General features: G+C 43.5%; 1 protein-coding gene across 1 annotated transcript; it reads left to right on the top strand.

Annotated features, from left to right (window-relative positions):
* LOC112625140 (tripartite motif-containing protein 60) lies at nt 1-11,355 on the top strand. The gene is made up of 3 exons (XM_025386354.1): nt 1-159; nt 9,101-9,152; nt 9,676-11,355. Exon 3 carries the CDS (start codon nt 9,680-9,682, stop codon nt 11,093-11,095), a length of 1,416 nt encoding a protein of 471 aa, XP_025242139.1. The 5' UTR covers nt 1-159; nt 9,101-9,152; nt 9,676-9,679; the 3' UTR covers nt 11,096-11,355.
* Nucleotides 11,356-13,500: the final 2,145 nt, after the last annotated feature.

A 13,500-nucleotide genomic window follows, 5' to 3' on the forward strand; every position in this document is an offset into this window, starting at 1 on the left:
ACTTCCGGTGGAGCAGCCAACCACCGCGCGGGTCAATTGTGCGCCCGAAACTGGAAAACCGAGGCGCGCGGGGTTGTGTGGGGGTTCCGCTCTGCGTCCCGCGGGGTTCCACGGGTCCTGTACGGCATCAGGCCTGAACCGCCGGTCCAGCTGCTCCAGGTAAGCTGGGAGGGCCGCAGGAAAGGCGCAGTAGGGCCTGGCGGGAGGCCTCCTTAACTGGGCAGGGGCTTCCTGAGTATTAGCTGTGCCCACACCTCGGGATCGCGACCTGTCCACGACTGAGCTCAGACTGTGGATCCTTTTTTTTTGTTTTTGAGACGGAGTCTTGCTCAGTCGCCCAGGCTGGAGTGCAGTGGCGCGATCGCGGCTCACTGCAACCTCCACCTTCCGGATTCAAGCGATTCTCCTGTCTCAGCCTCCTGAGTAGCTAGGATTACAGGCGCTCTCCACCACACCCGGCTAATTTTTGTATTTTTAGTAGAGACGGGGTTTCTCCATGTTGGCCAGGCTGGTGTCGAACTTCCGACCTCAGGTGATCCGCCCGCTTCAGCCTTCCAAAGTGCTGGGATTACAGGCGTGAGCCACCGTGCTTGGCCGGATTCTGTTTTAGCCGCGGAGGCGGTGGGACCCCGATGATTGAACTTTGATGAAGATTCTGATCTGAACACCAGTTTGGGAAGTAGCCACGTGATCTCCAAAAATTATAGAGGGAGCGTTAAGGAAGGATCTACCACCCTACAGCGCCAGCACTTCTCTGGCGGATTTCATCTCCTTCCGTCCTCACAAGGATCTGGCTGTTAGGAAACTGCTACGGATGAGAAAGTTTAGGCTCACTTACGTTTCGTATCATCTAAAGTAACAGAGGTTGAATCTCGAGATCTGGGAATCTCCCACAGGTTTGATTCATTTGATTCATTTTGATTCAATTGAGCCCGCACTGTGGACCAGCACAAGAATCAGAGTAGGAGCCAGGCGCGGTGGCGCACACCTGTAACCCCAACATGAGGAGGCCGGTGCGGGAGGATCGCTTGAACCCAGGAGTTCTAGCTCACGCTAGTGCCTGGGCAACATAGTGAGACCCCTGTCTCTACAAAAAAAAAAAAAAAAAAATCTGGGCATGGTGGGGCGTGCCTGTGGTCCCAGCTGCTCAGGAGGCTGAGGTGCAAGGATCGCTTGAGCCCAGAGGCAGAGGTTGCGGTGAATGGAGATCGCGCCACTGCACTCCAACCTTGGCAACAGAGTGAGATACTATCTCAAAAAATAAAATAAATTAGGTAATAGAGGTTGAATTTTTCTTTTTTAATGTGACAAGTTCTCAAGCAGTAAAGGTTGAATTTTGAGAGTAGGGAATCTACCGCAGGTTTGATTTATTAGCCTAATAATTATTGAACACACACCGTACACCAGCATAAGCATCTGAGTTGGTAATTCAGTTTTGAGGAAAACAAGGAAGAATTCAGACCTCGAACTGTACTCTCCAGTGTCCTTAACCGAAGGTTGACAAAAATAAATATAAAAATATCAACTATAATCTGCAGTATGATCGGATATGTGGAGCCAGGAAAAGAGTAAAGTCCAGATGTTGGTGAGTCTTGTAATACTTAAGAGTAAGAAAGGCCATTCCATTGGAAATCGGAAGGTTATAGGGTTAGATTTGTGTTTGGAAACTATAAAGTTAGGGAATTGACTGAGGAGACAGAGCATGTCAAAAATAAAGCCAGACACTGGGTAGTCATAAGGACAGATTTTAATCAGTAATGTACTATTGCAATAGGGAGAAGAATTCAGCATGAACAGAACTCAACTGTGATTTGTACAGAGGTGACCAAGCGCTTCAAAAGGGAACTGGGGAATGAAGGTAGTGAGTAGGAAGGAGCTCAGTAGAGTCAGGGAAGTGAAAAATTACAAAAAGTGGGAAAGGGGTGGTTGGGTCACGTGAAACACACCCAGGTTTGCTTGCTGGCACTTAAGGAAGTCAAGCCCCAACTCTCCCATGGATGATGGGAGACAGGGGCCCTGTCTTCAGGTATCAGAAGATAGTTACTATAGTAGGCTAATGTTTATAGCTCGGACTGGGAAGAGTGGCTTACAATGCTGTTCTTTATAAACTTCATTGCCTGAGTCTGGAAGATGGGTGGGGAAGCTGGAGTGTGTGGGGAAGGACCGACCATTGAGTTCCGGGATCTATGCAGGAATGTTCCCTGCACTTTTTTTTTTTTTTTTTTGAGACGGAGTCTGGCTCTGTCACCCAGGCTGGAGTGCAGTGGCCGGATCTCAGCTCACTGCAAGCTCCGCCTCCCGGGTTCACGCCATTCTCCTGCCTCAGCCTCCCGAGTAGCTGGGACTACAGGCATCCGCCACCTCGCCCGGCTAGTTTTTTGTATTTTTTAGTAGAGACGGGGTTTCACCATGTTAACCAGGATGGTCTCGATCTCCTGACCTCGTGATCCGCCCGTCTCGGCCTCCCAAAGTGCTGGGATTACAGGCTTGAGCCACCGCGCCCGGCCCCCTGCACTTTTTTATTTTAAATGAAATACACATTTTTTTTTTTTAAGATGGATTCTCACTCTGTCGCCCAAGACGGAGGGCAGTGGTGTGATCTTGGCTCACTGCAACCTCCACCTCCTGGGTTCAAGCAATTCTCCTGCCTCAGCTTCCCAAGGAGCTGGGATTACAGATGCATGCCACTGTACCTGGCTAATTTTTGTATTGTTAGTAGAGACGGGGTTTCACCATGTTGGTCAGGCTGATCTTGAACTCCTGACCTCATGATCCACCCCCCCTTGGCCTCCCAAAGTTCTGGGATTACAGGCATGAGCCACTGCGCCCGTCCAAGAAATACCCTTTTTTTATAGCAATGTGGTTCTTATACTTTAAAAAATTCCAGTCATATTTTGCAATGTATTGGCTGTACAGCTTTGTTCAGAATGCTTAAAACTGCCTCTTCAAATTTACCCAACCCCAAAGCATCCATTAAACATGGTGTGTTAAAATAAGGATTAGGAGCCTATGCAATGACATTGTTATTTATGAAAATGTTAAACTGGAAGGTGGGAAGAGTTAAAGGACACATTATTATTTTATTTAATTTCTTATTATTGAAAAATATTATAATTTTTAAGATGTAATAATACCTTACTGTCCCTTCAAAATTGGAATGTACATGACACTTTCGGCCCAACTACTGCTATAAGCAGTTAACACCTTTTCTAATTAGGAACAATGAGAGATACAGTAGTTTTAGACCTAAATAGCACTATAATATATATACTACAACAGTTAAATACTACCTGTGTTAGTATCCCCAAGACCACCCCCGGGTTTGGTGATTTGCTAAAATGACCGCAGGACTCAGCATAGTATTATTTGAGGTTATAACCTAAGTATTTTGAGATGACATCTCGCTCTGTCATCCAGATTGGAGTACAATGGCACAGTCATGACTCACTGAAGCCTTGAACTCCTGGGCTCAAGGCATCCTCTTACCCCAGCCTTCCGAGTGCTGGGACTATAGGCATATGCCATCATGTCTGGCTGATTTTTATAAAATTTTGTAGAGATAAGGTCTTGCTCTGTTGCCCAGACTGGTCTTGAATGTCTGGCCTCAACTGATCCTCTTGCCTCAGCCTCCCAAAGTGCTGGGATTACAGATGCAAACCACCATGCCTGGCCAACAATTATGGTTTATTATAGTGAAAGGATACAAAGCAAAACCAGCAAAGAAAACAGTGTGTGGGATGAAGTCTGGAAGAAACAGAGCATAAGCTTCTAAGAGTCATCTCTACGTGATGTCACACAGGACCTGCTTAATTTCTCTGGAGACAAAGTGATAAATGAGTGAACTGTTGTCTACCAAGGATGTTCATTAAAGATTTGTCTTTCCAGAATTTTTCTTGAGAAGAGATCATGCAGGCTTCTCCACCTAGCTTATATCAAAATTCTAGTTTCTCAGAAGGAAAGCAGCTATTCATCATAAACCTCATTGTTTGTATAAACACTGTAGGTGTAGTTGTAGTAAGCCATTTTTTTTTCTTTTTCTTTTTTTTTTAGACAGAGTTTTGCTCCTGTTGCCCGGACTGGAGTGCAATGGTGTGATCTCGGCTCACTGCAACCTCCACCTCCTGGGTTCAAGTGATTCTCCTGCCTCAGCCTCCCTAGTAGCTGGGAGTACAGGCATGAACAACCACACCTGGCTAGTTTTTGTATTTTTAGTAGAGACGGGTTTTCATCACATTGGCCAGGCTGGTCTTGAACTCCTGACCTCACGTGATCTGCTCGCCTTGGCCTCCCAAAGTGCTGGGATTACGGTGTGAGCCACGCACCTGGCCAATAGTGAGCCATTCTTACAAGGGAATGGCAGGACCCATTTCCTCATAAGTTCATTATAAATTCTGGAAATCAAAGTTGCCAGACATGAGCCAAGTAGCAGCAGCCTTGCAAGCAGCCTTCTAAGGGTGCTCATTCTTCTGCACAGTACCACTCGGTGAGCATCTGTTCTGGGTCAGGCACTGTACTATCCTTACATGGTTTTTTTCATTCAATACTTTCAGCTTTCTGAAATAGAAACAAACTTAGAGAAATTAAGTTAGTTGATCAATGACATATAGATCTAGGTAAGTGAATGTTGGAGTGAAACACACATCCCGTTAGAGACTGCCACCTAATAATTTGTGTGATATCTGTTTACATCATCTTACGTGTTTTTTTTAAAAAAACGTTTAAAAATCTTAATTTTCCCCTCGTTAGACTATTTGACATAGTAACAATTTGTGGATATCCATCTGGGTAGGTTAAACAGAACGCTATATGAAGCACTTTAATAAAGGTTTTCAAGGCTATGCACTAATGTGAATATGAAAAAAAGATGATGTGCTTAGGCCGGGCGTGGTGGCTCACATCTGTAGAGACTTTCTCATCTGTCTCACTTTGAGAGACTGAGGCAGGCAGATCACTTGAGGTCAGGAGTTCAAGACCAGCCCGGCCAACATGGCGAAACCCCGTCTCTACTAAAAATATAAAAATTAGCCGGGCATGGTGGCAGGCACCTGTAATCCCAGGTACTGGGGAGGCTGAGGCAGGGGAATTGCTTGAACCTGGGAGGCAGAGGTTGCAGTGAGCTGAGATCATGCCATTGCACTCCAGCCTGGGAAACAAGAGTGAGACTCTGTCTCAAAAAAAAAAAAAGAGAGACTGGGCACGGTGGCTCACACCTGTAATCCCAGTTCCCAGCACTTTGGGAGGCTGAGGTGGGTGGATCACCTGAGGTCAGGAGTTCAAGATCAGCTTGGCCAACATGGTGAGACCCCATCTCTACTAAAAATACAAAAATTAGCTGGGCGTGGTGGTGTGCACCTGTAGTCCCAGCTACTTGAGGCTGAGGCAGGAGAATTGCTTGAACCCAGGAGGCGGAGGCAGAGGTCAGTGAGCCGAGACTGTGCCATTGCACTCCAGCCTGGGCAACGAGAGCAGAACTCTGTCTCACACACACACATCAAAAAAAAAAAAAGGGTGCTTAGTGATTTAGTATCACACCAGTAGTCACACCAGTTAGTATTAGGACTTTGGATAAGCCTATCAAATCATTATACTTTTTTTTTGTTTGTTTTGCTAAGTCTCACTCTGTTGCCAGGGCTGGAGTGCAGTGGCAGTATCTTGGCTCACTGCAACCTCTGCCTCCTGGGTTCAAGCAATTCTCCTGCCTCAGTCTCCCGAGTAGCTGGGACTACAGGCGCGTGCCACCATGCCCAGCTAGTTTTTATATTTTTTAGTAGAGATGGGGTTTCACCATGTTGGCCAGGCTGGTCTCGAGCTCATTACCTCAGGTGATCCAACTGCCTTGGCCTCCCAAAGTGATGGGATTACAGGTGTAAGCCACCACGCCCGGCCAAATCATTATACATTTACATTCCATGTTTGTAATTGAAGATAATAACCAAACTCTGAGGGTTTGGGATTTTACCTTACTCACAAGCTATTAAGTTATCCTGTTAATATTTAATGGATACTTTCAGAAAATATAACATTCTTGGATTGGAGACAAAGAACTTCATTACTCCTGGCACAGCTGGCAGCATGTGCATCATGCTGGTGTTGGTTCCCCATGCCTCCCAAGTCCCACAGAGGTGGTGCAGAGGGACCATGGTAGATGTCATACACAATGTAGGTTTGCATCATAGCCAGTGAACCCTGAGCTTGGGAATCTATTTTTTTTAGCAAACCTGTTCTTTGTCCCAAATTGACACTTTACGTCTTCTTTCAAGGATACTTCCTGCAAACACAACCATGAGAAATATCCTAGATAGAGTGGTCATAGTGAAATTTTTGGCCTATTCTGGAGACCAAAGAGGTACACTCAGGGCCTATGACAGATCTCCTGCTTTGTTGTGAGGGTTTAATTAAGAAGATCGGTTATTTTGTGGAATGCACTGCTCCTGACACACAGTAAACCTTACCAGAGAAGGAGACTTTTGAGCTGTTTCCAAATATCATGAGAGATCAGTCTTGGGGAAAAGGTGAGGAAAGGATCCTCTAGGTAAAGGAAATAGTGTTTGCGAAGATGAGACATTTACATAGAATGGTTAGATTCTGAACCCTACTAGATCAGAGGAAGATACAGCTGTCAGTCGGTGTATGTTAGAGAACACACTTTCACCAGTCCATTTCTACCATCCACACACTGACCTAGCACAGCTATTTAAGAACACTCACATGGATGGCAGTGGCCAGAAGATCTGGTAATTCGGAGTCAAAGGGAAAAGGAATGAATTTACCTATAGACTGGGATTACTTGCAGGTGTATATAGGAAGGCAGGACAAGTTCAGCCCAACTTCCTTTTCATAGTTCCTTCAGGACCCTAAGCCTGATGTAGCTGTGTGTTCTGCTGAAGTGTTGGAGTGAAATGGGTGAGGAGTAGATCTTAAAATTTGTGACAACTCCATATAACCTGTTTCATTAATTCTTTTCTTTTTTTTTTTTTTTTTTTTTTTTTTGAGACGGAGTCTCGCTCTGTCGCCCAGGCTGGAGTGCAGTGGCGCGATCTCGGCTCACTGCAAGCTCCGCCTCCCGGGCTTACGCCATTCTCCTGCCTCAGCCTCCCGAGTAGCTGGGACCACAGGCGCCCGCCACCTCGCCCGGCTAGTTTTTTGTATTTTTTAGTAGAGACGGGGTTTCACCGTGTTAGCCAGGATGGTCTCGATCTCCTGACCTCGTGATCCGCCCGTCTCGGCCTCCCAAAGTGCTGGGATTACAGGCTTGAGCCACCGCGCCCGGCCTCATTAATTCTTTTCATTCTTTTTTTTGATACATGCTCTGTCGCCCAGGCTGGAGTGCAGTGCTGTGATCTCGGCTCACTGCAACCGCACCTCCTAGATTCAAGTGATTCTCCCACCTCAGCCTCCCAAGTAGCTGGGACTACAGACAAGCACCACCACGCCCAATTAATTTTTGTATTTTTAGTAGAGATAGGGTTTCACCATGTTGGCCAGACTGATCTTGAACTCCTGACCTCCAGTGATCCGCCTGCCTTGGCCTCCCAAAGTGCTGGGATTACAGGTGTGAGCTAATGCGCCCAGCTCCTGTTTCATTAAATCTAAGATGAATGATTCTATTCATACTAGAATAATTCTGAAATGGGCTGAGTGCAGTGGGGCTCTCTTTTAATTTTGAACAGTCTCCCAACCTAAATTTTATGTTTTATAACATTGACATTATTCTCTTTTTGTATTATTTTTGGATTTTATTCATTCATGTATCCACTTGTTCGTGATTCACTTTCTTGAAGGTCTTTACTGATTTTCTACTACCTCCCTATGAATAAGGTAGACTAAGTACCCACTTCCAGTCTGTCTCATTCACCAGCTAAGGCCAAAAGAGAAACAAATACCTGAAGAAAACAATCTCAGAGTATGATTGAGTTCTATGAAAGTAAAGAGATGGGATAATGAGAGACTAGAGGGTGGGGTGGGAGGCAGTCAGATTGATGAGCAGCAGATAGGAGTTGTGAGGTGACCCGAAGGAAAAGAGAGGTGTTTATAAGGATCATGACCCCTTCCCCAGTAAATATTTAAGCATGTATTTCCTAAGAATTAGGACATTTTCTTTTGTAGCTATGGTGCAGTTAGGAAATTCAGGAAGCTTAACTTTGATGTATTACTAATATCTAATAAAGAGTACATCCTCCATTTTTTCACTTTGTCCTATACTATCCACTTTATTACAACTTTTTTTTTTCTCAGTCTAGAATCTAAGCTAAGAGAATGAATAGCTTTTTTTGTTCATTTGTTTTTCCTCATATGTAAGGAAACAGGCTGGGCATAGGGGCTGACACCTATACTCCCAGCACTTTGGGAGGCCAAGGTGGGAGGATTGTTCAAAACCACCCGGCCAACATAGAGAGACCCCCATCTCTACAAAATATTTTAAAAATTAGCTGGGCCTGGTGGCACAAGCCTGTGGTCACGGTTACTCTGCAGGCTGAGGCTGCAGAGAACCATGGTCATACCACTGCACTCTGGCTTGGGAGACACAGCAAGATCCTGTCTCAAAAAAAAAAAAAAAAAAAAATAACCTGCTTTTTTTCCCAGCACTGTTGTCATTTGTGCTGTTGAGAACCATTTTCATGTTGAATCTTGTATGATTTGGATTTCTTCACTGTTATATATACATACATACATTTTTATATATAATTTTATAGGTCAGGTACAGTGGCTCACACCTGTAATTCCAGCACTTTGGGAGGCTGAGGCAGGCAGATCACATGAGGTCAGGAGTTCGAGGCCAGCGTGAAACCCCGTCTCTAACAAAACTACAAAAATTAGCGAGGCGTGGTAGTGGGCCCCTTAATCCGAGCTACTTGGGAGCCTGAGGCAGGAGAATCACTTGAACCTAGCAGGCAGAGGTTGCAGTGAGCCAAGATTGTGCCATTGCACTCCAGCCTGGGTGACAGCGAAACTCCATCTCGAAAAATAATAACAATTGTATGTTATATACAATAGAATTTTATATGTAATACACAGTTACATATAATAGAATCTTATGTATTTTATATATATATTCTGCACAAGTTCTCCACAGATGGTAATGTTTTGCTCCCCGTTGCAGGTCATCAGTTTGCCCCATCATTGGATAAGGTGGTATTCTCTACATTATAAAAGTACTTATTTTTCTCTTTGTAATTAAAATATAATCCTAGAGTAAAATTTTGAGAATGTGAATATCATTCCCCCATAACATTTTACCCGGTAGTTTTTATAGTTAGTGATGATTCTTGCCTGAACCAATTATTATATTGTGATTCCAAATCCAGGAGATTTTGAAATTAAAAATCTTTTCTCATCCACAGGAATGACTGCGTATTATAACCTGTGGCTAGTTTATTGAAGAAGAAAATCATTACAGGTAGATTCAGATGGGCTGATCTATAATAGAGCTGTAAGCTTTGAATTATTATCCTCCAAGCGAACGAGCAGGGGACTAAACAAGACTCCAGTGGGTGCCATCAGCATGCCAGGCCAGTGAAACCTAAACCTGATCAATCTACAAGGTCTGGGAGGGGTATCCACTTCTCAGTGGGTTTGCGCTCTACGGAGGCCGGACAAGTTCAGCCCAGCTTCCTTTTCACAGTTCCTTCACACTGACCAGAGGGAGCTTACCTTACGCACTGCCTTTGTTCGCAGCTCAATGGAACTCGTGACGGCTCTGGTGAACCTCCAAGAGGAGTCTAGCTGTCCCATCTGTCTGGAGTACTTGCAAGACCCAGTGACCATCAACTGTGGGCACAACTTCTGTCGCTCCTGCCTCAATGTATCCTGGAAGGATCTAGATGATACCTTTCCCTGTCCTGTCTGCCGTTTTTGCTTTCCATACAAGAGCTTCAGGAGGAACCCCCAGCTCCGTAATTTGACTGAAATTGCTAAACAACTCCATATTAGGAGGAGCAAAAGAAAGAGACAGAAAGAGAATGCCATGTGTGAAAAACACAATCAGTTCCTGACCCTCTTCTGTTTGAAGGATCTAGAGATCTTATGTACACAGTGCAGTTTCTCCACTAAACACCAGAAGCACTACATTTGCCCTGTTAAGAAAGCTGCCTCTTACCACAGAGAAATTCTGGAAGGTAGCATTGAGCCCTTGAAGAATAATATAGAACGAGTTGAAAAAGTGATAATTCTGCAAGGCAGCAAATCAGTGGAGCTGAAAAAGAAGGTAGAATATAAGAGGGAAGAAATAAATTCTGAGTTTGAGCAAATTAGATTGTTTTTACAGAACGAGCAAGAGACTATTCTTAGGCAGATACAAGATGAAGAGATGAACATTTTAGAAAAACTAAATGAAAACCTTGTAAAATTTTCAGATTATGTTTCCACGTTAAAACATCTACTGAGGGAGGTAGAGGGCAAGTCTGTGCAGTCAAACCTGGAATTACTGACACGTGTTAAGAGTGTGCACCACAGTTATCAAAATCTAAAACGTCCTGAACTCTTTTCATTTAGATTAACAAAATATGGTTTCAGTCTTCCTCCTCAATATTCTGGCTTAGACAGAATTATCAAGCCATTTCAAGTAGATGTGATCCTAGATCTTGACACAGCACATCCTCAACTTATTGTCTCTGAGGATAGAAAAGCTGTGCGATATGGAAGAACAAAACCAAACATTTGTTATAACCCAAAGAGATTTTATGTCTGCCCTGCTGTCCTAGGCTCTCAGCAATTTAGTTCTGGCCGACATTACTGGGAGGTAGAAGTGGGAAACAAACCTAAATGGATATTGGGTGTGTGTCAAGCCTGTCTTCTTAGGAACTGGCAGGATCAGCCATCAGTTCTGGGTGGATTCTGGGCAATTGGGCGATACATGAAGAGTGGTTATGTTGCATCAGGTCCTAAGACAACCCGGCTTCTGCCAGTAGTAAAACCCAGTAAGATTGGTATTTTTCTGGACTATGAATTGGGCGATCTTTCCTTTTATAATATGAATGATAGGTCTGTTCTCTATACTTTTAATGATTCTTTCACAGAAGCCCTTTGGCCTTATTTCTATACTGGAACAGATTCTGAACCTCTTAAAATCTGCTCAGTATCAGATTCTGAAAGATAAGGAATTGGTAAATGAGTCTGTTTCAGTTTTTGTAGGTAACTTAGCCAGTAAATTTAATCTCATTTCTGGAATCTTTAAGTTTTACCACTGAAAACCAGAGTTGATTTTTCTCCTAAATTTTTGGCAACTATAAAAAGATGTTCATAATGCCACTTTCATATATTTAGTCTATGAATATCAATTGTCAAGTGCTTTGATTTCTAAGATAAAATATTTTAGAATTATGTTACTTAACATGTCTAATAAAATGTTTTCAAATTGCCTATAATTTTTTTTTTAGTTAAGACAATTATTTAAAGTTGCATACATTATATGAATATCATACTTGTCACAAATCTTTTTCTTTAGTGGATTCTTCTGTTTACCTCCATATTTCTCATAATTTGTTTCTGTTCTTTTGTGTGTGTCAGTTGAAACAACTGACTTATTTTTGTGGTTAATGAAGATTTCACTTTGTTTAAATACTTTCCCCACATATACTTACCTGTGCACAATCCATAAGTAATCTCTAACAGCTCTTTTTCTCTTTCTGTGTATCACCTGCCAATCTACACCAACTACACTCGTGACTACTTCCAGGCACTACCATTCTAGGAATTGACCTCTACTCTTAGCTTCTTTCTTGGTTTAAGCCTCTGTTTTCCTCTATCTTTTCATTCTGGGGTATCATCAACCCAAATGTTGCAGCATTGTAAAGTTTGTCAGACTACAAATTTGCAAATGACTTTTCCCACATTTGGGTGGCAGTTAAAGAGAATATTTGGAATCATTTTAATTTTTAAAACTTGATGGTTTTGACAAGTCTGATATCAGTCTGATTCTTGATGCTTGGATACCACTGTTTTTCATAATCCTTTAAGATCTTTTGTAGCCCTAGTGTTTGGACTTTGTTTATTTTACTGACTAATCAAAGCTTAGTTTAGTATCCCTTTTCCAAAATGCTTGCAACCAGAAGTGTTTCAGCTTTCAGATTTTGGGGGGGATTTTGGAATATTTGCTTATGCACGATGAGATATCTTGGGGATGGGACACAATTTGAAAGAAAAAATTCATTTTATACACACAGCCTGCAGGTAATTACATGGAACAAAGTTTGTGTACGTTGAACCCTGAGAAAGCAAAAGTGTAGGGTGTGGAATTTTCCACTTGGGTGTCATGGCAGCACTCAGTGTTTCAGATTATGGAGCATTTTGATTTTATGTGTTTTGATTAGGGATGCTGAACATCTGCCTGCAATTTGGAATTGTATTAGATGAGCACAACAAAGGTTTCCATCCTTAAGTAGCAGACTTCCTGGAGGGGAGAAAGGAAACAATAAAATAGTAAACACAAAGAATTGCTGTAGTGTGTTAGATGCTGATCAGATACTGTGGTGATAGGGAAAAGCAGGTCAATGTCACCTGTATGAGAGTGCTGTGCATGAGGGAGAGTTAGCTATGTGAGGTGGGTGGTCAGGGTAGGTATCGTGGAGAACGTGGAATCTGAGCAAACATTTGAGTTGAGGGCATAGGCTTGGAAATAGGTCCTCATCAAATTTCATTTCAGAGTGCATGGCTTGAGAAAGTGTATGGGGAAGGGACTGTCAAGCTGTAATAATAGCAAGGAAGCCGGTGACAAGTAGTGAGTAAAGAAAAATACTGGAGTAAGGTCAGAGAGGTAGTATATTTCTCTCTTATTTGATCTTGGGGTTTCTCCAGAGAGTGGCTATACCCTCCAGCCCTGCCCTGCCCCAACTCCAGGGGATTTGGTAGTGGATATTTACAGGGTGCCTCTGATGGGATATTTCTTTATCCTAGTGGATGGCCTAATGCCTGAGTATCCAATCTGTGACCAGGAGTCCCTCTCACAGGAAACTTGTTTATACTGACAAACACCCTGTGGCTCTTGTCGGACCTATTTCCAGCTTATTCATGCCAAGACAGCCACTCTGTAGGAGAGCCCTGACCAGGAGAAAAGTTAAGCCCATGTGTTAGTAGAGTTTGACATAGAGGAGGTAACGCAACAAAAACACATTAAATAACAGAAACAGTTTTATTACAGGTCCATGAGAGAAGACGGTACTGTAGAGGGCTGATGAGAAGGCTGCAGGGGCAGTGCTGCTCACCTAGCGGTTGAGGAGCCAGAGAGAGAGAGACCAATGGGCCAAGGCCTTTATTGGGGTCCAGTGCCTTTCCCAAGGGGCATTCTAGTTGGTGGATTTGAGGTAAGCAGGCATGAGTTTTGTGGGGTCACACCGTATGAGAGGTAGTCCTTGCAGCAAATGTATACAGTCCCCTGTGGGGTGTGCAGGCCAGTGGGGTGAGTCAAGTAGGTTTTATCTACATGTCTTATTAGGGAGATGGTCACCAGGAGGCTGTTGTATAAGGCAGACACCTGGATCAAATACGTTGAGGAACAGAACTAGA

Source organism: Theropithecus gelada, chromosome 5, assembly GCF_003255815.1.
Source record: "Theropithecus gelada isolate Dixy chromosome 5, Tgel_1.0, whole genome shotgun sequence".
Classification (NCBI taxonomy): domain Eukaryota; kingdom Metazoa; phylum Chordata; class Mammalia; order Primates; family Cercopithecidae; genus Theropithecus; species Theropithecus gelada.

Bases quoted from the DNA above. Each gene is read 5' to 3' on its own strand.
- LOC112625140 (XM_025386354.1), top strand. From the start codon at position 9,680: ATGGAACTCGTGACGGCTCTGGTGAACCTCCAAGAGGAGTCTAGCTGT.